The 26,441-nt window shown below is 39.2% G+C and overlaps 1 protein-coding gene across 1 annotated transcript in view; it reads right to left on the reverse strand.

The window, feature by feature from the left end:
• Positions 1 to 26,441, reverse strand: part of agmo (alkylglycerol monooxygenase) — a 54,632-nt gene that overhangs the window by 12,412 nt on the left and 15,779 nt on the right. Inside the window, exons 4-10 of the mRNA XM_033980989.2 lie at positions 14,905 to 15,008; positions 14,714 to 14,809; positions 11,004 to 11,070; positions 10,848 to 10,913; positions 10,655 to 10,734; positions 9,978 to 10,112; positions 5,457 to 5,573 (exon numbers count right to left, since the gene is read on the reverse strand). Of these exons, the coding sequence (XP_033836880.1) occupies positions 5,457 to 5,573; positions 9,978 to 10,112; positions 10,655 to 10,734; positions 10,848 to 10,913; positions 11,004 to 11,070; positions 14,714 to 14,809; positions 14,905 to 15,008 (665 nt within the window). The remainder of the gene's footprint in view (positions 1 to 5,456; positions 5,574 to 9,977; positions 10,113 to 10,654; positions 10,735 to 10,847; positions 10,914 to 11,003; positions 11,071 to 14,713; positions 14,810 to 14,904; positions 15,009 to 26,441) is intronic.

A 26,441-nucleotide genomic window follows, 5' to 3' on the forward strand; every position in this document is an offset into this window, starting at 1 on the left:
TGTGCTCCGTTTAACACCCGGCCTATTACTTTACACTGACGAGCTGCTTTACTCATGACAGCTAACTGCTCTTACCACAGTGTTAGACATTGCTGGTTTATCGCATAGTAAGACAAAATAATGCCATAAGCCGAAAACAGAATTTAACTTTAACAAAGCACAATAAAAAACAAGACAATAGAAAACAAAATTATACTTGTAGGCTTTATAGGTTTGAATTAAAGGCATATAATCCAAGCTATGTAAATGTGAATCAGGAAGCCCACATGCCCACATGCCGCTACAGTATATTATGTTTCTTAACCATAATCAATGTGGCTGGGCAATATGAACCAAAAATAAATATCTCTATTGTTTTCCATTATTTTCGTGTGCCTGGAAATGTTCTGGGTGATGTTCAAGCATAGCACAATATGTGATTGGACCATAAGATAAAGCACAAAGGAGCAGAAATATCACTTCATCCTTGTTTAGGAGATGACACTAGACGTTTCAGCTCATTCTACGTTTACTCAGCTGTTAATTGCTCTGCATATCTACACAACAACAATGATACATATTTACATTTACATGATATTATACATTTATATTTCGATCTCCCACCCCTAATAATATATCATATTTTGTGAGCGCTGTGTGCAGCTGGAGAAAGGGGATAGCCTGAGGAAGTCATAGGACTGTCAACCATAAATCATCTATTTGTGAGCTCTGTGCAGACTCACAGCACAAGTATCAATGGCCTTTTATGGTCAACATGAACCGGTCTATCAACAGGAAGGACAACACATATGTCTCATGTTTGACATCTCTCACTGGGGACACTCAAGTCTCCAGGATTTCAACATTTTGTTTTTGTTGACTTGACTCTGTTCTGCAATTTGTCTGAATTTGTGAATACTTAGATTAGCCTAGAAACTACAAGGCTATTTACAAACACAACACTCAAATAGAAAGTTAAAACCATACTTCAGAACATTCTCTATGGAGAAGTTTTTTTTTTTAATACTGTGGAATAATTATAGCCAAAAGAACAACATTTTTATGGAAACAAGCAGGAGTCAGGTTTGTGGAGATGGAAGGTATTTTTCTGCATTTTCCATGACAATAAAAACATCCAAAATGAAATCCTTTTATTTTAGTTCATTTGTTTAGCTAAAAAGTTACGTGGTGTGGCTTTAAAGAAGACCTATTGTGCTTGTCTGTTAAATAGTTATAATCTAGCCGTGGAACAGCCGTGGATCAAGATAAGGTCAGGTTTATTTTATTGGGAAAATTGGTTGTCTGCATTTGTCTGTGACCTGATCTAAACCTTTCTCTTAATGTCACAGGTGAACTGACTTGCTGTTTAGGTTTTTTTGTGGCTGTTTGTTTGTACAGTCCAATGCAAAAACTGTCAAAATGTATTTAAATGGATTGAGGAAGTAAGTTTGGGGCTTACGGATACGGTCTTATTATGTCATCATTTATTTTCAATCTAAAGGTTATGTGAACTTCCCCCTGTTTCACAACCCAGGGGACCCACAGCCCAGAGCTATAGTCACATGACCCGCTGTGTCACAGGGAAATGTAGTCCTGTTTGTAGTTCATGCTAACGCTAACGACGCTAGGCCCAGGGGTCAGCTTTGTTAGCTTTGCTGTCAGCTAATCACTTGGAGCGGCTGCCTGTTGTTCTAGTGTCCCCTGGGTGAAGGCCTTTAGCTCATTATACAAGTCACTACTTCAGGCGGGTGGTGGAAAATAAAGATGACATGGTATTTAGTGTAAAAATAGATATGGAAGAACTGTGTTTGTCAAATTATTAGAATAGTGTCCCAATTATTTAAATCTTCCCTATTTTACTAAAATTCTAATTTAAAGTGTTTTTATTGCCTTGAAAAACATGCATTCTTACTGTGAGCGGGATTGCCTTTCCACAGATCTGACCTGTAATTTGGCCTGATGGCATCACCACCTTGACTCCAAAGAGCAAGAGTCTATTTTTAATCTCCCTTATTGACAGTGTTCTTGTGCAAACAGGTCTATTCCATGTGCAGTGCAGAGTAAAGTTAGTCTGTTGGACTCTACAGTTCAGGGCCCCCGCTCAGACCCCGGGGCCATACACACTCACCTCTGACCCACACTGTGTGCACTCAGGGGGGATGTTTACAGTGAGTTTAATCATTACACAACACTACAGATTATTCCAGTCTATCTGTGTCAAGTCACCGAGTTCATTGTTACACAAAACGGCTACCTATTTCTTTTTGTTTAGTTTTTTCCCAAGATTTCAAACTTGACTGTGTAACATTTTTGGTGGACAGTCCACTATCTAATCTGCCTCAGACCTAATTGTGTAGCGCTCAGAGTTCTACACATAATCAATCTTGGATGACTCTCACTGGAAGCGATCAGGACGTTCAAACTGGTGCTTTAAGATAATTGGTGGAAGCATCAAACTTTTGTAAAATCTAATTAAGAGAAAAGCCATCTTCCCTGTCCACAAATGCACAAAAATGCAATTCACCCTATTTGTTTTGGTTTGTTTGGGCACTTCACATTTGGCTCCGCCCAAACCACAATGCTGGTCTGTGATTGGTCTAGTCTATGGTCCACAGGTGGTGGGACCCAAATGCACCAGCAGGAGTAGGTCAAAATGGATCCCGAGTTTATGAACTCACAAATATCGCGAGAATCCATCTTGCTGCATAAGGTTATCCCCGACCCTCTGAAGCCCATAGTCTATTATAACATAGTACCTCCCCCCGGCGCAGTCTCAAGTGTCTGTGCTGTCAAACTTACCAAGTTGGACATTGTGCTTTGCCATTGCCACATTCACTTTAGCTCTAATGCTGCTGTTTATATTCCACTATAGCGTATATTTTTGCTAACCTATAATAAACTCTACGAGGCCGCCTGGTGATGTCATTGCAGGCTGTTTGAAACAGGCCTGGTTTAGAATTAGCGCTAAGCCCATAAATTGCCGCTCCGTGTGCAGTGGATTGTCAGGCTAAATAAGCAGGTGGGGTGAGTATAAATACATGACATGATTTATCGGCTCGCTCCTGATTGCTGCGTCCTGACGGCTGTTTGGGCCAGAGGGGAAATGGAACTTGACAATTAAGGCGTTTGTGTTCATTTGTGGACCACCAGCCGGGAGTAAAAGAGGTGTGGGAGAGAGTGAAAGGAGGGATGAATGGAATAGAAAGATATGTAGTTATAGAGAAAGAGACAAAGAAAGAGAGAAAAGATGTTTGACAGGATGGACAGAAATAGAGATGAGAAAGACAGGAGTGATACCTTAAGGTTAATAGACAGAGTAGAAAGAGTAAGAGTGACAGACTGAGATGAAATATATGGAGAGATAGAGAGGGAAAAATGGAAAAATGAGACAGAGAGAGAAGAGGGGATCATTTGTTTTTAGTTGTTTTTAGGTTTAAAGTAGTGCTATCAAATTATTTTAAAAATAATCAGATTAATCGCACTTTTGATACATGATTAATCACGATTAATTATATTATATGCCAATTTTACTGTTGTAATTTAAACTTTCTTTTCTTTTTCTTTTTAACTTTTTTTTAAATTCAAATTTATAATTCTAATTTATCTAATTATTCCACAAATCTAAATTCATTATTTTAAATAACAACTGGCTATAATTTAAGTCTAAAAATTGTATTTCATAATGAATTTGTATGACCACATATTACAGGCTAATGTACATAAACCAGGTTTAGTGGAGTCAAAGGCCCTTCATTGCCACTTGCAGGTGTAACTGGCTCTTGCTGTGACGATTACAAACTGTTCGAGAGGAGCTACAGACTTTGAGATTGGCTGGTATAGACAGTTCCATAGAGAGGAAGAGAGAGTACAGAGAGAGGCAGATATAATAGGTTTGTCAAAAGTATCAAAAATCAGATATTAGTCCATATTTAAACTAATATCGAAACTACATACTTATTTGAGCAAGTATTAAACAGTTTTTCCTGAAATGTTTTTGTGTATTTTTGATCTCATAAAGAAAGTATTATTATTTTGTATACATTCTATTAATAAAAAGAGCATGTTTTATCTTCGCTGTGTTATTGTAATTGGTATCGAGTATTGAGTTTGAAATTTTTGATAAAGAGAGAAAGAGATAGATACATAGATAGTGAGAGAGAGACAGATTGATAGCTACAGCATGAGAAAGAGCAGCAACCGCGACCAAAGACAGTAGTGTGTTGAATTTATGGCCTGGGTGGGACAGTGTGTGCTAGCTAACCACAACTATGTCCATAGGGTATACAAGGCATCCAAAGAAAACTATCCTGAGGAGACCTGTGGGGGGCAGGACAGGCGGGCGGGGGTGCTGGCGAGGGGGGGCAGGAGAAACGGGGGGCAGAGGGGGCTTTTGGCCAGTACAGTGGAAAGTAATAGACAGGGCTTGTTCTGCAGGGGAATGTCCATCAATCATCCTGTCACAGAGCTGAGACAGTCCGACTTAAGTAGAGGACGAGGCTTGAGCCACAACAAACTGTGGAACAGGGAGGAATAATGATGGTGACAAAAAATATAGCATGCAATTAAGGGCTGAGACCACCTAGCACTTAAGAAGGAACATCTCTCCTGTGTTTCTATTACAGGAACAATAAGTTGATATATTTGCAATCAGTATGTACTAAAATGTGCGTAAAGTGTGAGTATTGCACATAAAAGTACATGTAAATTTAACCAGAAAAGTGCACAAATATTGTTTTGTATATTTCTTTGTATTTTTCTTTTGCAAATAAATCTAACAACAACAACTAGCGTGCTAACCGTGTACTTCCTGATTCTTGGACAATAAAACACTTCAGAGTTATATGCTCAAGAGTTGCTTCTACAATATTGTATATCTGTACTGGGGCAAATGCAGGGACAAAAACTGGATACAAGTTCTTTAAGTGAGAGAGTTATGTTTAAGTTTTGTATGCTTAAAAAAAGCTACAGTATTAAAGGTGTTGTGCCTGATTTTGAACCATAAATGAAGAACATGTTTTAGTTTGAACTGTTACCTTACCCTCCATGTGGTTTCAATCCAGACTGCATTTAATGACTGCCACTTTAAACACCCTGTAATCCATTTTTTCCATGTATTTGAGTTATATTTGTCAGATATATTGTATAAGCAGCTCAAAATGAGTCTAATTATCATCACTTTATTGTCCGAAAATTAGAAGTACACATTAGCATGGCAGTTGTTGTTAGTTTTACCATGACAACAAAACTCTGAAAGGTGTGAAAAGTGCTTAAAGGCTCATTTTAGAGATCACACACAAAGATACTTGGAATGCATAAGGTAAGTGATGAATAACTGTGGACCACTGCAAAATGTTTAAAATTACCTAGTTCCGTTATTCACATTTTAAAGACCATAGAAATCTGGCACAGCTTTTCAGTTAAAATTCAGAGCAGTGTAATTTCTCCAAGTTATTCAAAGTATCCATAGGCCTACACACCATCTTGTTTTGGAAGAGGTCGTGGTAGGCCTTGAGCACCAGAAAGAAGTGGAGCACCACATAGAGCTGCAGAGGCAGGGCCCAGCGTGGGTTATAAGGAACCTCCTTCCCCGTCACCTGTGCACACAAAACCACAAAACATTTTAGCATTTCAAAACAATACACATTTTTCTTTACAAATAAAGGTCAATAAGAAATAGTCTGATACTGCTAAATTGTCCCTATTATATTTGTTCTTATTACTTATCCAATCACAATTAATGTACAAGTGTATTATTATACTGCCTTTGCTGTGATTGGTTAAATCTGTCTGCCTGTCATTCAAAGTATAGCGGAGGCTGACCAATAGGAGGAGTGGGAGTAGGGCTAACAGCTAGTTAAAGAACTAGCTTGCCCCTACAACAGTTGATATTGTAGACTCCTGGTTTGACAAATAGGTCCACTTGGGTAAATTTGGTAGATGCCACAAAATTAAAGGGCAGATCACACACATTCACAACGCTTTTGTTTGTAAGTAAAAGTGCTGGTAAAAGTGGGTAGGTGTCTCAGAGGTGGTTGGAGTGATCTATATTTGTGCTTTTACTGCCCCAAGGCTGACTTTTTTCTGTGTTTGGTGAAAATGAGCCTGTGGTGTTCCATTTACAGAGCCCTACATGTTTATGAGCTGTGCCGGTTTTTCCCCAAAACTGCTGAAACAATGCACATAGTTATTTGACACGGAGATACACAGATCTATCTAAAAATATGTGAAGGACACAGCCCATGCGCAGCCTTGTATCTACAGACCCAACCTTCTCCTGCCAAGATTCTGTGCAGTATGTGATAAGTCATGTTCGCAGAAACCATCGTTAAAGAAAATTGAATTCCGTCAACTGGACAAACTTTTTTTTTCTTTTTGAGTGAATACGTCTGAATGTTTCGCCACTCACCCAAGAGGATTCTGATTTTCAGCCATAAAAACAAGTACATGAAATTACTATAGAAAATTACTTATTACAAGTTACTTGTTACAGTGACTTGCCATGAAGAGGAGGGGCGTTCTCAGTTCTGCAGTTTGAAAAAGGAAGTCAATGGACCTGTTTGTATTATTAAGCCGTTTTAGATCAATATTGATTAATATATTTACAATGAACAAAATGAAAAATCATGATCTGTATATATATAATAGCCTAATACTAAATACCCAGAAAAAACATAATATTTTAAAGAGGGGGTATTACATTTCTGTGATATATTAACTGCTAACACATAGCACATTTAGATCACCATTTAGGTCACCTTTTATTGCTATTTTCACTATCACAACACAATCCATGTGCATCCTGACAGTGAAACTACTGCACATCGCATCAGGTTTGTCAAGTTGCTGTTTACGGTTTTGTATCATGTTTTTGTATATTTATGGAGAATTGTCATGTGGGAGTGTGGCTGACATAGGCTTATGGCATTGGACAGAATCTTACAGCTAACCATAAGAAGGGTCGAATAAGGCCACGGAGAGATCGCTAAAATACTCAAACATGCATGGATGACATAGAAAATCTTTTGTGGCATGTTTTTGATGAGGGAACGTTATAACATGGAATAGAACAAAAAAAAAAAGTAGATTAGACACCCCCTTTAAATAATATTGCCTTATCATCTTCTATCCTGAGGACTTGATTACAGAAGACTCACACAAATGAAAGAGAATGTTCAAACTAAAGACCTATAGTTGAGTAGGGGCTTTCCAGCAGCAGTGGTGAGGTACACGTGCGTGGGCTCCAGCGTCCTCACGTCCCAGGGCAGGTATTACACCGCGGGGCTCTGCTTTAGCTCAAACCTCACTGCCCTGTCCCCCTCTCCCCTTTTGTTCCTCTGCAGACTGGCCCGGCAGCTGTCCCGCCTTTATACGCGCTCGGCTTTAGCTCCATGTTTGGAATGGTCCTGCTGCATTTAAGGAGCCAATTTAATGGTGAGAGTCCGCGGCAAGAGGGGGACCCAACCCATGACACCATCGGCGCGATTTCAAAGGTCCCTGAGGCCCAGGCGCAGGCCCAGGCATGGCACGGCTCCATGCGGTTTCAATCCAGACTGCATTTAATGAACTTATTGTGCTCCCCCTACAAAGGCTTCATTTGATGTGGCGCTCACTTGTAAAACTCATGGAGAATGGGAACAATAAGAACGGCTCAGAAGTCATTCACGTCTTTGTCAAAATGGCACACTTAAAGGAGACATATTATGATTTATTCAGGCTTTTTTAATGTGTTTAATACTAATACCTTTGCTTTTATTACTTAAGATAATGTATATGGAGAAAAAAAATGTCTTTGGTCATGTTCAAAAAGGCAAAGCCACACAGCTAATTTTAGCTACAGAGACAATAAAAAAATGTTTCAGTTCAGTGTTTTTTTCTTTCTTCTTCCCTTCATCCCTTTTGGGTGTTTCTGCCCTGCTTTTACTCTCAGGTGACCTTGGGTGTTAGAAAGACGTCAACAAATAAAATGTATTATTATCATTATTATTATTCAGTTTTATTAAGTGCCCCACCCTGGAGCCAGGCCTGGGGTGGATGGAGCGTGAGAAGAGACAGGTGGATCAATGCAGCGTCTACAGTGATGCATCGCTGTATCGGACTGTTGCGGTGAAAAAGGACCTGAGCCAAAAGACAAAGCTCTTGATTTACTGGTCAATCTACGTTTCTACCCTCACCTATGGTCATGAGCTCTGGGTAATGACCGAAAGGACAAGATCACGGAAACATGAGGTTGAAATTAGTTTCCTCTGTAGGGTGGCTGGCGCTCCGTTAGAGATAGGGTGAGGAGCTCATTCACATGGGAGGAGGTCTTAGTAGAACCACTACTCCTCCATTTCGAGAGGACCCAGCTGAGGTGGCTCAGGCATCTGTGCCGGATGCTTCCTGTATGCTTTTCTAGGGAGTGTTCTGGGCATGTCCCACTGGGCCCGGGTAAGACCCCGGACACGCTGGAGGGACTGTCTCTCTCAGCTGGCCTGGGAATGCCTTGGGGACCAGCCGGAGGATCTGGAGGATAGATCTGGGAAGTCTGGGAGTCCCTGCTGCCCCCCCAACCCGGTCCCGGATAAGTGGATGAAAATGGATGGATGGATTTCAGTTTTATCCATGTTTTAGTCTTATATTAGACTAGATTTAGTTAGGGGTGGGACAATAACAGGTATTAAGGTATACCGCCGTATTAAAATGCCACGGTGCCAATAGCATGAGGATGGGCTTCTCTGGGTATTGAAACTTAATTTCTGACTGGGTCTAAGGAAAAAGCAGTGGTCCTCACAGTAGTGCTGTTTTAGTGCCTTAACATGCTCTTGATGCGGTCCTTATGTCTGTGCCGCTCCCCACTTGACCCTCGCTTGCACCTGCCTAGTACCATAGTGGACCATACCACGGAGAAAACATGCAGAGTTCAGAGCTAACCCACTACCCTTCATGTTAAAAGTATAATAAAACTTCAGAGCCAATATAGTGTCTATCAGACGTCTATATTAATGAAAGGAGGTGCATGCTCTGACTGTGCCAAATGGTTTTCCACTGCATCCACAGGACGCACAGACTTGACTGAATTACTCACAGGTGTGTACACACTCTAGAGATTTACTAGTTAAATGGTGATAATTTCATGTGGGTATTAAGTATATAATAAGATCCGAGGGTCTGTGAAAAATGTTATGTCTTTCGTGCTGAGAAAATGCGCTCTCTGAGGCTACAATTAAACTGAGTAGGTGTTGTAAAGACATGTTTGAGAGTGGCACCTTACATCGTCATCCTCTCTGTTCTCTTCTGCACGTTTTCCTTTCTCAAAGTTTTCCAAATGCGTCTGAAGATGAAATGCTACTTCAATAACCACTTTGTTTGGCTGCTCACTGTGCCAGATGCACACAGCTGCATGACGCAGACATGGCTGGCATTATGTGATATTCACATAAACCCACGCAGGTGATCAGCAGAAGCACTACTATTATTGGTTAAAATTGTTCGCAAAATCAATTTAATTCTATTATTATTTTTGGTCACACTATAAAAACACTACAGTATTTTATTTAACCCTACAGTACAGTGTGCCTATTCTAATGTACCTAACTGCAGACTGCTTTATTTGCTGATCTGTGTTTCACCAAATCAAAGTGGGACATAACAAAGGAGCAATATATCATATACTAACACTTTTAGTCCCTTGTTTTCGCTAAGTATTATAAATTCCTCAACTCCATGGTATATCGTCATACCATGACATTTTTGGTCACAGTTATAATCCCGTGGAAATTTCATATCATTCTATCCCTAGGTTCAGCCCAGCCCTAAGTGGGACTGGGTCTGGTTTGTACTTGGATGGGAGACCACTGGGAATAACAAGTACCACAGTGGGGTGCCAGGTGTGTCCTTAAGCAAGACAATTCCCATATATTGGTTAGTATCAATGTGGTGTGGAGTGTTGGTGGTGGTCGGAGGAATTATAAATTGCGGATAAAACCTCAATCTTAATACGCATTTTGACTGTTTCTTACCTTTGGATTGTCCTCGTGGTCACCCAGTCGAGCTTTACCAGGCTTCCAGCTTGGGCCATTGAGGAAAGTTAAGAATTTGTGAGCAGTACTTTTGTAATAGGTAGACTTAGTCCACAAGTACCAGTAGTAGTGGAGCTAAAGGGAGGAGAGAAAACAAGGCTTAAGTCAACACACAATCAAACGCTACATTTACCTGATCTATGTGAGTCCAGGAGCCAGTGTGATGATTCATGTGGACAGGAAAAGATCAGGTTTTCAACAACGCTCACAGTGGTTTGTCCAATTTTAAGCAGAGGAAAAAATTACTTTTCTTTTAACGACTCTTCTTAGCCTCAACTAAGCACATGTGAAAGTGCAGAAAAGTCTGAGGTCCCACAAAAGCACCAAAGTGAATAGCATTCATAAATCATTAAAATGTGTGTGAGCTATTTTTAGTTTCAAGTGTGGCTTGACAAAACATAAATTGTATCAATATATCACCATAAATATGTATTGGGACATTTTAATAAATTATTTTGAGATATTGCTACAATTCTGTTGCATGTTTTGAGAAAGAAAACTTGTTTATGCACTAGATTTCACATATTCACTCTTCTGATCATTACAATTGTGTATATTGTTGTTTTGTATCACACCTGAAATGTATTTGAATTTGAAACAATCTGTTCAACACTAACCTGAATGTAGATCATTTCAAAAGTCTTGATGGGGAAGACAAGGCCATAGATGACTTTATCGGACTCCTCTGCAAAAGTACCTGTGAAGTCCCATTATGGGAGATAATAATGTCCTACTGCACGCGGTGTACCAGCCAAGAATCATTATTACAGCACTAAATATTATTGCATGGATATGTTATAAGTGACTCACCAAAGAGACGGTCCCAGATTATCAGAATCCCACCATAATTCTTGTCAATGCAGTACAGATTTCTCCCTGTAAATATATCAGATGTAGGTAAGGTACAGTATACTTCATAAGCTTTCCCAAAATGAGTTCAGTGTATTATTGGTCAGGATCATTTACCATGGTGAACTCTGTGGTGCTTTGGTGTATTAAAGATCCACTCCAGAGGTCCGAGGTGTCTGATGACCTGAAGCATAGAAAACATCTTGCGTGAGTAGGGATCATCTGAATGGCAGCTCTTATGAAGGCAAGTTTCTCATTCTCATCTTCTGTCAACTAGGTACCATCTGAGAAATCTACAACCATCAAATTCACAAGTGCTGAATGTAATTATTTCACTATATTCATATTTTTGGCTAAATGTTCTTCCATCTACAAACAATTACACATATAATTTATCATTTTTAAACACTTAAAGGTGTGCTATATGCATTTTCTGGTGAAGGGTCCATCACCTGTAGGTCTATCTACATGCAGACAGACAGATGATGTAGGAGAAGCGATTGTTTTAGTTTTTTTTCTGTATGTAAATAAATACACGATAGGTTTCCTACTGTGGAACATTCCAGGTAAATAAATAACATTTCCATTGGAGGCAAATTTAAACCAGAACAGTAGGTACATTAAATCAAAATCAAATATCACCTGATGACATTGAATGTCGTGCTGAATTTTGATACATGTGGATAGTCCCAGTGCTTACAGAGATATTAACCATAAATAGAGGAAAAAACTTGCATTCTTGCATTTTAAGAATGTAACAACAAATACAATAAACACTATAAGAATACAACAGGGCTGACCCAAGTGGCGTCACATAACATCACTCTGTTACTGCAGTCTGACAGTGTGCCAGGTGAGGGGGGACAGGTTTCATAATTTTCATGAATATGCACTGTTCCTGTTCAAATAAATAAATAAATACATTAAAGGAACTCTAAAATGTGTCTCATATAATGTTTTGTTGATGTTCAGTTGATGTTCATGAAATCAGACTAAACTTTTGCTGTTTTAGGTCAATGAGGATTACCAAAATGATTTCTATTACCTAAAGGCAAGAATAATGAGAGAAGATTGTATTAAATAAAATGTTTCATTACTTTCTTCAAAGTCTGATGTTTACATACATTTCATTAATGTTGACTGTATGACTTGGGTCAAACGTTTTGCTCTTTGCATGATTGACAAACGTTTATACTTCTCCAAGCTTCTCACAATAGTTGGCAGGAATTTTGGCCATCTTCTCCTGACAGAATTAGTGTAACTGAGCCAGAAAACTCAGGTCTCCCCACACATTTTCAATAAGATTAAGATCAGGGCTTTGTGATGGCCGCTCCAAAACACTGACTTTGTTATCCTTAAGCCACTTTGTAACCAGCCTGGCAGTATGATTCAGGTCACTGTCCATTTGGAAGACCCATTTGCACCAAAGCTGATGTCTTGGTGATGATGATGATGATTCTGCTGCTGCTGATGATGATGATGATGATGATGATGCCATCCCCATATTTCACAGTTGGGATGATGTTTCTGGTTTGTTTATAGCCAAACAGTTCAAATTTCACCAGACCACAGGATATGTCTCCAAAAATTACATTTGTAAACTGTGATCTGGCCTTTTTATGTTTCTTTTGGAGTAATGGCTGAGTGGACTTTCAGCCCATATCAGTACAGTACTTGTTTCACTGTGGATAATGACACACTATTAGATCTTTTGCTTCTGTTCTTGGGTTGATATGCACATTTCGGACCAAAGCACATTGATTTCAGTCAGAGAACTCATCTCCTTCCTGAGCAGTGTGATGGCCGGACATTCTCATGGTGTTTATACTTGCGCATAATTGTTTGAAAAGATGAACGTGGCACGTTCAAGCATCTGGAAATTGCACCAAAGGATGAGTCAGACTTGTGCAGTCCACAGTTCTCTTCCTGATATCCTGGCTGATTTCTTTTCACTTTCCCATGATGTTACACAAAACAGTGTGTTTCACATGTGCCTTCAAATACATCCAGAGGTGTGTCTCCAATTAACTCAAATGTTGTAAATAAACCAATAAACCGTCAGAAGCTTCCAAAGACATGACATCATCATCTGGGTCTTCCCAAGTTGTTCAAATGCATAGTAATCTTACTGTATGTAAACTTCTGATTTTGAAGAAAGTAAAAAAAAAAATAAATAAATAAAAAAAAAAAAAAAAAAAAAAAAAAAAAAAAAAAAATATATATATATATATATATATATATATATATATATATATATATATATATATATATATATATATATAAATAATTTTGGTAATCCGAATATCCGAATTGACCTAAAACAGGAGAAGCATATGTGTGTCTTTTTATACAGTGTATGTAAACTTCTGGTTTCAACTGTACCATTAGTGGTACTGTATATCAAAGTAATATAACTAATATACACATGTTGTGATCTTGGCATCACTGCTGCTGGTTCCTTTGTATAAAAAATGTACCTTTCAATATCAGGCCTGGATCATTCTGAAATGCAGCAGACGCACACATGGTCGTTTTGTTTCTCTTTTATGTTTTGTATCAGAAATCCTGACAAACGTCTCGACACAATTCAGACTTTTTTTTTTTTTTTTTTTATGGGCTCGTCTGGCAGCTAAGCGTGAGAGTTTTATCTTGAATGAAAGGGTCTCCACCACCTCTCTGCTCTCACACAGGGGTTAAAAAAAGTCTGGCAATAAATTATAACTTCAAAAAAACTAATCGTAAAACAAAAATTACATCCCCTACAGAAAATATGAACTATTATGAATGTGCTTTCTAATAGTGCACTCAAAATGGAGGACGTCATTCTGCTGTAAAAATGATACTGGCTCAAAAAGCGCCCTTGCTTCTGTTTGGAATCTTTTCGAAATCTCATTATTTTTTATTGAAGGCAGGTTCCGTGGCTGCGCAGAGACTGGGGCGAGTGGGGCCGATTAGTCCTGGCGCGGCGAGAAAGAAAAGTGCCCACACAAAATTCGGCCCGGCACGTTACATTTGTCACTTGTGGATTCATAAAAGCAGATTGAGCGTGGCACTTTGCTCATTAAAACTAACATTTAAGAATGATCACTGCTGGCACAAGTCAGGCTAGTCATTTCAGCTAATATATTTAAGTGAGGTATACAAAATAATTAGGTAAATTTTGGCCAAATATTCAAGTAAACTTTATACTGACAATGTTTTTGACATTTTTATAGAAAATGTCAGTTAGATGTTTCATGATGTCATTTTTTTTGGAGTAGCATGATACATAACAAGCAATTACTTTGAAATGCTATAAGACACAGTATGTAACTTTCTGGAAGTGGCACATCACCTGCATGATTCCATGGAAATAGAAAGTTAAAACAATACTATATGGAAATAGATGTGCTTCATGTCATACTGTGGAAGATTATGGGATTATCACTTCCAGGTCCAACCGACTTTACATCTGTTACTTTTGTTTTGTTCTTTGCTCCTTTAACCACAAATTGTATCAAATGTGTAAATAATAATGTAGTAATAATTCAGAATAGCAAAGAATTATCTGCCACTCATCGCTTACACCTCAACCTTCACACCTCAACCTTGTACACTTTTTGTCTTAGCGAGAAATAAAATAAAATGAAAACAGGAAGTGTCTATTATGTCTACTATTTTCCATCAGCTGATACACCTTGGACCCAGAAGTGACATCACACTTAACAACCCTATAGACCAGGGAACAACATTTCCATGGAAACACGTAGAAGGAAGCCCTGGAGGTTTGTGGAGATGCAAGCCCTCTCATAGTAAGGAAACATGTCTTTCAGTGCATCGTCATTTACCTCTGTGTGAATCCAAAACTGGTACAGGAGGTTCAGCTGGATGTGAACAGCAAAGATGGAGGGAGGGATCACCAGAGCCAAGGGCATGTAGAAAATCTGAAACACAGGCAAAAGTTTGAACATAATTTATTTTGGTTTTCATGTTTTATATTGCTTTTGAATTCCTTATTGGTTCGTATAATGTGTCTTACCCATGAGGTGAACTGCTGGCTGAAAGACTGGCGCAGGGCTGTGGTCAGGTTGTAGTACTCGGAGCTGTGGTGAACCTGATGAGCTGCCCACATGAAAGCCACCTCTGAAAACATAAACACACACACAGTTACTCACTGTGCCTGAACTAGTCCTCCAAATGCTACTGTAGTCTGTTCCTCCAAGAGACTGAAAAACTGAATGTACATTACAGTACATCAGGTAAACTAAGCAACCACTGCACAAAGGACTATATCAACACAGAAGACAAATATATTTAGTGTGCATTCAGCCATCCAGCTCCATCTTAAAACTACAAATCACTAATAAAAATAATATTAATTTGAATACTGTGAGGTGCCGATGTTAAGTAGAGCGAAACATTGGTGTCCAAGGGGTGTTAAGAAGGTGGAGATGGTGGAAGTTGAGATTTCAACAACCAGCTGTTTACAGAAGCATTCTCAATCTGTGGAATAAGACCAAAACAAGTCAAGCAAATGGCCAAATGATCCATAATGATGTTAACTAGTGAACAAGGCCTGGGCGGTTTCACTCTAAAACTCCTCCCTTTGGGGCTAGACTTAGTAGAATAGGATAAAATGTAGTACTTAGAGCCAGTATCATTAAATTGAATCGCAAATCGCAAAGACAGTATCCAGATGACCATCGACCAACCTTCTCTGCATTTTTTTTTTTTTTTTTGAATTGTTTTGATCTACTATATTTGAATTTGTGAGAGACCATATTGGACTATTAAAAAGAACCATTATTTTGTGAAAGTTGTATTTTACTGTAGTATTGTAAATATTGTTTTTTATCATTGTGGTATCAATATCTGTAGATCACATGTGTCAAAGTCAAGGCCCGTGGGCCAAATGCGGCCCTCCACATCATTTTATGTGGCCCTCGACAGGGGGTAAATTAAAAGGTATGATGTCTTTAAAATGTCATTTTATCAGGAGATATGCAGTTACATAGCCATATTTTAACACCTAGGCAAATACATATTTAATATCTGTAACTTGAATAAGGTACAAATATTAGCCTTAGCAGGCAGTCTTTTTGCTGATGTGGCTGTCGGTGAAAATGTGTTTGACACCCCTGCTGTAGACAGAACTTCACCAGAGACACTAATGCTACAATTGTCATGACAAGATGGACCAGATCTGGGTAGAGGAGTCAAAAAATGTACTCAAATACAGGTAATGTTATTTCAAAATAATATGACTCAAGTAGTAGTTTAAAGTAGTAGTCCAATAAAATTAATCAAATAAGTGTAAAATGTATTTGGGGAAAGCACTACTCAAGAAAGAGTAACTTAAAGAGTAACCATAACATCTTTTTTTTTAAGTTAATGTAATTGGAAGGAGGCAACATCTGGTATTTTCAAAGGATGTGCACAAAAATGTGGAAAGCGTAGTCACACCTGAAGGAACGGTGCAAGAAACACAAACGTTCAAATCATTTCATGCTGTCGATATAAAGTTTTCATCAAAAGAAGGAGTAAAAGTACGCTGTTACTCAACTGAGTGTTCAACTGAGTAAATGTAAGCGAATACCTCCACCTCTGAGACTGACCAACAGAATAGTACCTGACAAGCTGTGCCAAAGCCCTTTCCAACTACCACTACTCACTCAAAAGAAAATATTTATGACACCTCAACAGAAATCCCCCCCCGGTTGACCATTTCAGCCCTAGCATTGAGCCGTGGTGAAAAGCTAAAGCCTTTCTGGTGTCCAGCTCTAGCGCTTATGGACCATTTCTCTGCAGCTGGTCAGAAGTCCCAGCGCTCCCGTTTACATTCCTCCAAAGTCTTGTGATACTTGCTCCGTTCAAATCACCGTTTCAAACCTACGAAACCCAACAAGCTCGTTAGGTTTCACTGGATACTGAGGACGTTTCCGGACCACCTCCACTCCTGTGTGCTTTTTGGCCCCTGCGCCGGTACAGTAAGCTCAGAAAGAAGTAGCCCAGCCGCAGGTCTCCTGTAAGCTATGTACGCGCTATAATGGGTTCTATATAGTTGTTAAGTGAGGTTAAGAGCTCCGGGAGGCCCTAGAGTGCGGTGGAATTTGGCAGAAATGAATGAAGATTGAATGCAGATTTATGTTGACAAGAAAACTTAGCAGCGTCCAATATTGGAATATGAGTAGGAGGTGAGTTGATTGACAAAGATATTTTAATGTCTTTTTCTTTAGATTCACTCACAAAGATGTCAAAAGGTGACTCAAAGTAGTGCCTTTCCTAACCCTTGATAGATTAAAAGGGTTTGTCGATCATGCAAAGAGCATTTGTATATTTTCATGTGATGTAATAATAATTTAATGTCCAACAAAAACCTGAATACTTTCTATATATGCAGGTTATACCATGATGTGCTTCTCTGTGTTTTTGAAGTCCATACCTCTGTCTTCACCTTACTCATTCTGATGGTTTCCATGCTTAAAACTATGAATCATCTGTTAGCAACAGGTTGACAATAGATACACAATCCAACTCTTATAATAGAAAATGTAAAAAAAAGCTTCCAGAAGTCCAGAAGTATATAACCTTGGGATGCAAAGGTTAATCGGAATAATTTGGACTAGTAAACATGTTTTTTGATTGCTGTGAATTGTAAAATTCAAGAGTCAACTGGACAAAAAGTTGTCAGAGTGAAGACGTGTCACTGCTAATCCAAGCCGCTTCTTCAGCTCTGGTCAGATTGCTGGTGGACACTGGTTTATAATCTAAACCAGTGGTCCCCAACCACCGGGCCGGGGACCGGTACCGGGCCGTGGATCAATTGGTACCGGGCTGCGGGCCGTCCAAGAAATAATTAATTATTTCTGTTGTATTTATTATCTGAGTCTGAACAATCGTTTATTTTGAAAAATCTTTTATTTTGAAAAATGACCGGATTCTCTCGGTTACATTTCCGTCACTTGAGCGCCGACAACTTAACCACTTAGCGTTCCGACGGCCCACTGTTTTGCAGCACTTTTGCGTTTTAAACATGACGAAATAGAGAAAACAAAGGAAGTACGCGACCGAGGACACTGTGGATGTTTGTACAAGTTAAACTAGAGGCATCTGGACCCGGAGCGGTTCGTGGAACCGAGTGAAGATCTCATGGTGGACTCAGGAGCAGAGGACCTTATGTTTTGATGGACTGGATGCTGTTCCTGATCGGTAAGCGTGGTTTATTCTGCTTTTGTGGGTCAAATGTGTATCATGTGTAATCATTAGCATTAGCTAATGCCAATCTGCGCCCCAAAGTGTATAAACGCTCAGCAGACAAACCTACAGTGATTCTGACACCCGTGGGTAAAACTATAGGGTGTTACCTTTACAAAGACCCCAAACTTGTGCATTTACTACTGAGGGTTCAATAGTGGTGATTATTTTAATTTGGAGAGGTCAGAACAAAGGCAATTTCACCAAAATGACCCGGAATGCTAAGGGGTTTTTAACCCACAAATTAGCAAAATGAGTAAACCCCTCCCCCGGTCCACGGTAAAATGTTCAAGCGTTGGCCGGTCCGCGGTGAGAAAAAGGTTGGGGACCACTGATCTAAACAAAGAAAACAATAGGGAAAGCCAGTATGTCAATAGCCAGTATTCTAATAGGTGTGAGATCACCCATTAGGGGCCTGAATGATTATGCTGAATAAATATAACTCAGGCACAGTTCACAATTAAAGTAGTTCAATAGACCTAGCCAACAAACAGAAACTGTAAACAATACTGTGTTAGTTTCAGTTTGTGTGTGTTTGTGTTAGTTTTGTAGTTAGCTCCTCCCTTCAGATAGATATAAGGCAGTGTCCACTGGTGATCTGACCAGAAATGAAGAAGTGGCTTGGATGAGCAGTGAAACATCTTCACTCCTACAACCTTTTGTCCAGTTGACAGATTTGATTTTTTTCTTTTACTGTAACTTTTATGCATCTATATTTTCTAACAAAAAACATTTTATTAATATCTGCTAACAATAAACAGAGTTTTCACACATTCATTTAGCCTAAAACTATATTGTTTTATTATCAGAGTTAATGTTAATGTTAATTTGCTGCTGTGATTGGCTAGCCCTCTGCTGAAAGTCCCTCCTCTGCCCATATTATATGGACCAGAGCCACTCCAGACTGATAAGTAGAACTCACAGTGCTACACATATCAGTCTGGTGTTGAAATTCATAGCCAAAGTGAATGAAAATGAATGATTTCCCATTTTTATGACATCAATAAACACGCCACGTATTAACAGATGCAATGTTTCTTCTCACAAATATTTTTTTATTTTATTTATTGTCTCCCTCTCTCTCAAGTCGATTTACGCACAAAGTAAATTTAAAACATTTCCGCTCCTCTTTTATGCCTTTATTGATAGATTTATGACACTTGTAGGATTCCGTTGGATGTTGGATAATCCCGTCTTTGTTCGTTTTTTTTTTTTTTTGGGGGGGGGGGGGGTTCTGTTTCTTTCTCCTCCTCTGCTGGCCGGAGTGGTCCCTGGCAGCTCCTCTGCTCCGGGCTGGGGAAGATTGATGTGTGTTGTCAGTGATAGGAAGTGGGGACTGCACGGCCCGGCTCCGCGCCCGTACGCCCGTGTCCTGAGCGCCGCGCGGGCTCGGCGGGACGCTGCATAGTTTGGCACGGCTTATTCAGGAGGGAGGCGCGCTTAATGGTGAGAACCTCTGCCACGGAGCAACGTTCCCAGCAAGAGAAGGGAGGAGAGGAGGGAATGGAGGCAGAGGGAGGAGAGGGGAAAAAGAGGAGAGGAAAGGAGAAAAGGAGAGAAGGAGTAAGGAGGAGAGGAGGGAGAAGAGAGATGAAGAAGAGCGGCATATAGAATGAGTCAGAAGAGAAAAAGAGAGGGAGGAAAGATGAGTCAAGAGGAGTGAAAGGGGGAAGAGTAAGGGGGTGGAGGGGAGGAGCGGAGAAAGCAAGAGAATATGAGAGATGAGAGAGAAAGGAAAGAAACAAGAAGAAAGAGAAGGAGAGAAGAGAGGGGGGTGGGAAGATGAGAAATTCAGAGGGAGTGACAAGGGGGGGTGGAGAGAGAGGGAGAAGAGGGGGAAAAGAGGAGAGAAAAAGGGGAGAGGGGGAGGAGAGAGGGAGTAAGGAGGAAAGAAGTGAGGAAAGAGGAGAGGAGAAAGATGTTTAGAGAATGAGTCAGAAGAGTAAAAGAGAGGGAGCAGGTGAGGAGTCAACAGAAGAGGAAGGGAGAAGAGCGAGGGGGTGAAGGGGAGAGGAGAAAGTAAGGGGGAATGACAGATGAGAGATGAGAGAGGGGAGAGAAGGGAGGGATGAAGGGAAAGAGAGAGGGAAAGAGAGAAGAGTGGAAAAAGGAAAAGAGAAGGAGAAAAGGAGACGGGGAGGAGAGAGGGAGTAAGGAGGAGAGGAGTGAGGAATAGAGGGAGAAGAGAGGAGGTAGAGAAGAGGAGAAGGTAAGAGAATGAGAGAGGAGTGGAAGAGGAAAAGGAGAGATGAGGGGGGGTGAGAGAAGGTAGGAGGTGAGGAGGGAGGGAGAAAGATGAAGGGAGAGCAGAAGAAGGGGGTAAGGGAAGGAGTAGAGAAAGTGGAGAAAGAGAGGTGGGTCAGTAGAGGAGAAATGGAAAAAGAAAAAACAGGAAGAGGGAGACAGAGAGAGGAGGTGAGGAGAGAGGGAGAAAGATGAGGAGAGAGGAGAATAAGGGGGAAGATGGAGTGGTGAAAGTGGAGAGAAAGAAAGAGGGAGAGTAAAGAAGACAAGAGGGGGAAAGAGAGATGAAAAAAGGAGTGAGGAGTGAGAGAAGAGTGCAGGCTGCGTCCATCTGGACAGCAGTGAGCTTCAATGCACCCTTCACAGGAAAAGCAGGGATGAATGCACTTCCAACAAGATGGACAATTGGAATGATTTTTTGTACTGCCAAGTGTTCCCATCACCCAGTGAGAATCCAACTGGAGAGGAGAGCTCTCGTCTGGTGAACAAACCTTAAAGAAGACTTAGACTGACTATTCCCTACTTAGCGCACTAATTAGTGCTGTCCAAATGTCCAGTAGCAGTAGTAAACTCAAAATTTCCCACAATGCACCTTGAAAAGTAGTGGGCTTCAGTGGTCACTAGACTGGTCAATATAGACCACAATGCATTGGGCGAGTTGGAAAAACAACAGTGGACAGCAACAGTTCTTTAACTGGACACAACACGACTGAATGAAGCAGATAGAAGCACTGGTTTATCACACTGTTGATTGAAGTAAATAAATCATTGCTGTGCAAAGTTGTTAGCTTTAGCCGCTTAGATTGAGCTGTTAAAAGATTGATCATTTCCACATCTCAATGACAATTAAATTGTTTTTTTAGTTTTTTTATCTAGTCCATTTAAGTGAGATTCAGCTTGACAAAAACTTGTATGGTTATCAATAGTGCATAAATACTCATGTGCCAGTCCAATCTGATCATTATTTATGATAGAAATCAAGTTTTATCAGAGTTTAGTGAACTTTTTTTTACCCAGACCTAGAGTCACATGATGAAAGTAGTGAGCTGTGTGTCCGACTCGCTCTGTGAATGAGTGCACTATAGAGTCAGAGCTAAGGGATGACATTCGGACACAGCCATACTATGCTTTTGTCCACTAGTACACAGTTCTAATCTGTGACAGGGGTTTTCAAACTTTCAGGCCGAGATTAAGGTTGTCAAAAGTACTGGTACCACATGATACTAAAACTAGTATTGAAACTAAATATTAATTTAAGGAAGTATTGATGCTAAAAAGTCACATTCACAGGACAGAAATGAACTTTCCTGAATAGCTTTATGATGATCTTGACCTCTATCAGAACAAGTGTAAAACCACATAGACTAGTATACACCCATGGACCATGGACCACAATGGAACCTACCCGGACCACTGAGGACCACACAGATATAAGACCACATAGTAATATAGAAGAAAGTACTATGATTTACTTTAACTTTACATACACTTCACAAAAAAGACAGATACCCTTTTTTCTCACTGTCTGACATAAAATCAGACTAAACTTTTCCTGTTTAGGGTAATTCAGGATTACAAAAATGATTTCTATTTGCTAAATGCCAGAATAATGAGAGAAGAATTTTCATTACTTTCTTCAAAGTCAGAAGTTTACATACATTTCATTAAATTGTACGACTTGGGTCAAACGTTTTGCATATCCTTCCACGACCTTCTCACAATAATTAGCAGAAATTATGTCTAATTTCTCCTGACAGAACTGGTGCAACTGAGCCAAGTTTGTAGGCCGCCTTGCTCATACATGTCTTTTCAGGTCTACCCATAAATTCTCAATAGGATTGAGATCAAGGCTTTGTGATGGTCCCTGAAAAACATTGACTTTGTTATCCTTACACCACTTTGTAAGCAGTTTGGCACTATGATTCAGGTCATTGTCCATTTGGAAGACCCTTTTGCACAAAAGCTTTAACTTCCTGGCTGATGTCTTGAAATGTTGCTTCATTATTTCCACATAATTTTCTTTTCTCGTGATGCCATCTACTTTGTGCAACAGTCCCTCCTGCAGCAAAACAACCTCACAACATGATGCTGATTTCACAGGTGGGATGTGTTCTCAGGCTTGTAAGCTTCCCCTTTTCCCTCAAAATGTAACAATGCTCATTATGGCCAGTTTAATTTTAGTTTCATCAGACCACAGGAATTTAGATCTTTGTGCAAGTCCACTTTTTTTTTAAATTTGCCATGATGTTGCACAAAAAATAAGTGTGTTTCAGATGTGTCTTCAAATACATCTACAGGTGTGTCTATAATTAACTCAAATGTTGTCAACAAACCTATCAGAAGCTTCCAAAGACATGACATCATCATCTGGGTTTTCCCAAATTGTGTAAATGCAGAGTAATCTTACTGTATGTAAACTTTTGTCTTTGATTAAAGTAATGAAAAATCGACCAAAAGATCCTCCTCTTATTATTCTGCAGCAATTCGCAAATAGAAATAATTGTGTTAATCCCAACTGACCTAAAACAGGAAAAGTTTAGTCTGATTTCATGTTAGACAGTGAGGAAAAAAAGCGTATGTGTATGTTTATATAGTGTATGTAAACTTCTGGTTTCAGTTGTATCTAAATAATGGATTTGGATTTGTCTAAAAATGTAGCATGTTCAGCTAAGTCTTAGTATGTCCATTTTTAACCATACGTTTGTAGATTTTGTATAAATATAATCTGGAACAAACCACAGATCAGCTCCCCCTCGAGGCCTCTGTTATACTAGTAAAAATGTTTCTCTCTTCTGTTGTTCCAAACACAGCTGATCACTCTGTCTATGCTGATATTTTCTAGTACAGAACCTCGACAAATTGAGATAATAGCTAACTTAGATAGTCATTACTCAATATTATGGTTTTGCAAACTGGGTCCATCTGTGTGTGTCAGTGGCATAACATATGGATGGGTGACATTCCAAAAAGTTCATGCTACAATCTTTTTAGAGACTAAATCACAATGTTGATTTTGTCACAATTCATGCACTTGCTGATGCCCAGAGTCAGGACTAAACATGGGGAATCAGCGTTTCAGTTTTATGCAGCTAAAACTTGAAACAGTCTTCCTGAAGATGTGAGACAGGCCTCTACTTTGACAATATTTAAATCCAGGCTCAAAACGGTTCTGTTTAGCTGTGCATATGACTGAAAGGTTTTTATTCTGCACTCTTCTCCTTTAATGGTAATTTTATGATGACAAAAGAAACATGGACTGATGGACTTTTATTAGACATAGTAAAGTGACAGGAAAGTATTTGAGAAGAGACAGGAAAGTTTTTTGTAAAGTAATGGGAAAGTTCTTAAACTGAGCAAGACGGTGTTTAAAGAGTGCGAGAGAGAGTTTTTAAAGGGTGCAAACGAGTGGGTGAGAGAGTTGCAGATTGGGTGATTATTTATGTTTTGATTTGTGTGATTTTAATGTCTTTCTTATTCTGTAAAGCACTTTGAATTACCTTGTGTACGAATTGTGCTATACAAATAAACTTGCTTTGCCTTGCCTTGATATCTTTATGTCAGTAGTAACTAAAGCTACCTGCTGCTTCGTATTGTTCCTACTTCATTGTGATGGTTAAATACACAATCACTTCCAGTCTAACAGAGGCTGGCCAATAGGGAAATAATGTCTGCATTAAACAGAAAATCACTGAATCATGATAAGATTTCAGAAAGACAGCATATCGTTATACTCCTCATGCTTATACTGCATTTATGACACAATTATTGGACCAACAGTGAGGTGAAAACGCTGGACTTTGAAAGAGGCTGCAAATTCCACAATCAGGGATTGCATAATACACCTGCCTAAAACATTATAAGAACTGTTCCTGATTTTTATTGTCTTAAAATGTGAAAAACAGAACTAGTTCATTTTAAACAGTTTGCGGTGATCCCAAGTTAACCCTCACTTACTTTATGCATTTAGAGCATCCTAATTATTCACTGCAATGAGTTTATAAGATAAAAACAATTAGCATGCTAGCATGCATTTCCTGATTATCGAACAATAAAACACTTTTTATCTATATGGAAACAGTACACAGCAGACTTATTTTGACCGCAAGAGCTGCTTATATAATATATCTGTACTGGGGAAAGACAAATACATGGGAGAAATTGGGTACAGAGCCTTTAAGCCTTTAAGAGCTCCATGGACACATTGGGGCCATTACGTCTGGACTGATGAGAATTAAAAAAAAAAAATATATATATATATATATATATATATATATATATATATATATATATATATTTTATTCTCATATATAAGGAACTACTATAATTACTCAAACATTTATGTCAAAATATTATGGCAGTCCAAATCACTATTGCTGCTCAATGTGCTATTTGTTTAACGTATGCAACTTTAATATCGACCCACACATAAATCAATCCAATGAACTGGAAACGTAATGGAGTTTGTTGCCATGGCATACTTCCCTATATATTTTCTAATAGTGTCATTTAAAAATCATTCTAGAAAGTTTGACAAGCAGAAACCACAGTGCGGGTCCATTCAAACAGAGCGTCTGCAAGTTTGAAAGACTTTGAGTTCGCGTTTGTCAGCTGCTCCGAGCTCCAGTGTAAGCGACAGAGGTCTGGCACTGACCGGAGAGCCGCCCTGTCACTCACTGAGGTAATGGGCTGTGAAGGGCTTGGATGTGGGGGGCCCAAGAGGAGGAGGAGGCGCCAACCCAAACAGTGAGCTCGAAGCTGGCTGGGATGCCGGGACAATCCCCCCTCATCCTCCAGTCCAAACCTCTGCTATTTCTTCTATACACAGGGCTCAGTTAATATACTAAATAGACCAGTGTTGGTCAGATCCAATTAGTGATCAAATTATTGAATTATTGAAATGAAATTGATTGTTCTTTTTTGACATTTTGATTTAAAAAAAGTTTGTTTTTTTGTCTAAATAACGATAAAAACAACAATGACAGGGCCTTAGACCACTCCTGGGGTTATCTCTAGGTCCCTCATGGATTTATCTGTCTCTTCAGCTGGAGAAAACCCCACATTCTGAACAAACATGACAGCAACAGCAAACCGTGTTGTGAGCTAGTCCTGAATCATTCCCTGGAGCAGGAACCCAGCCTGGAGATTTACAACCACACATGTCAGACAGATCAGAGCCATTCACAACTTAAGGATCTGACGATCGATGGCAAAAAGCTAACTGATAACATGTCCAATAAGGATAAGAGCGTAAATGTAAGAGCAAAACTGGGAAAGGTTAGGTAAAGACACCACAGCAAAAAAACAAACAATGTAATAGTAAATAATGAGCAATAATTATATAAAAATATGAATAAATACATAAACAACATAAAAATCACCAAGCTGAACAGAACATTCCTCCAGTTAAGTGTTTACATAGAGAACATTTTAGTTGGTAACTTCCTGCATAGAGCGGCAGGGCTGTTGGCCAACCAAAATTTAGATTAATCAACTAATCATTTTATGGAGTAAGGATTTATATGAGACAACAGCATATAGCAGAATTTACGGTGTGAGTCAACTGGAGATTTTTAACAGTTTTCTAGTACATTTCATTTTACACAGTTGATTTGCATGAATTCCTGTTCAGGTGTAATATTATGAGTACAGTTTGGTTCAGGTACATGGTCAGATCATAGTCGTTTTAATTGTTTTTGCCACACCCTCTTTTTGTCGACTAATAGAGGGCATCTCTTTAGTTGACCTAGAATTTCTTTAGTGGACTACAGGTCTCTTGAGCGGTATCTGAACAGTTTTGGTAATTCAATTATTAAATATTTTTCTGATACCAATATTCAATATTTGCTTTGATGTTGTAGTCGACGTGCAGATATCAATAACAGTATTTTACCATTCAGTAGCATGGCCCACAAATTATGATAAGGTTCAAATAATATATTAATTCCAGAGTAAAAAATAGTTAGTTTAATCAGTTTAATACTGATTGTGTAAACATACAGCCACCTCTTTAGCTCCATTGTCTTAGTATACTCTTGTAATCTTCATGTCTGGCCTTTTGACTTAGGTTGATGTAAAAGA

Source organism: Periophthalmus magnuspinnatus, chromosome 16, assembly GCF_009829125.3.
Source record: "Periophthalmus magnuspinnatus isolate fPerMag1 chromosome 16, fPerMag1.2.pri, whole genome shotgun sequence".
NCBI classification, from domain to species: Eukaryota; Metazoa; Chordata; class Actinopteri; order Gobiiformes; family Gobiidae; genus Periophthalmus; species Periophthalmus magnuspinnatus.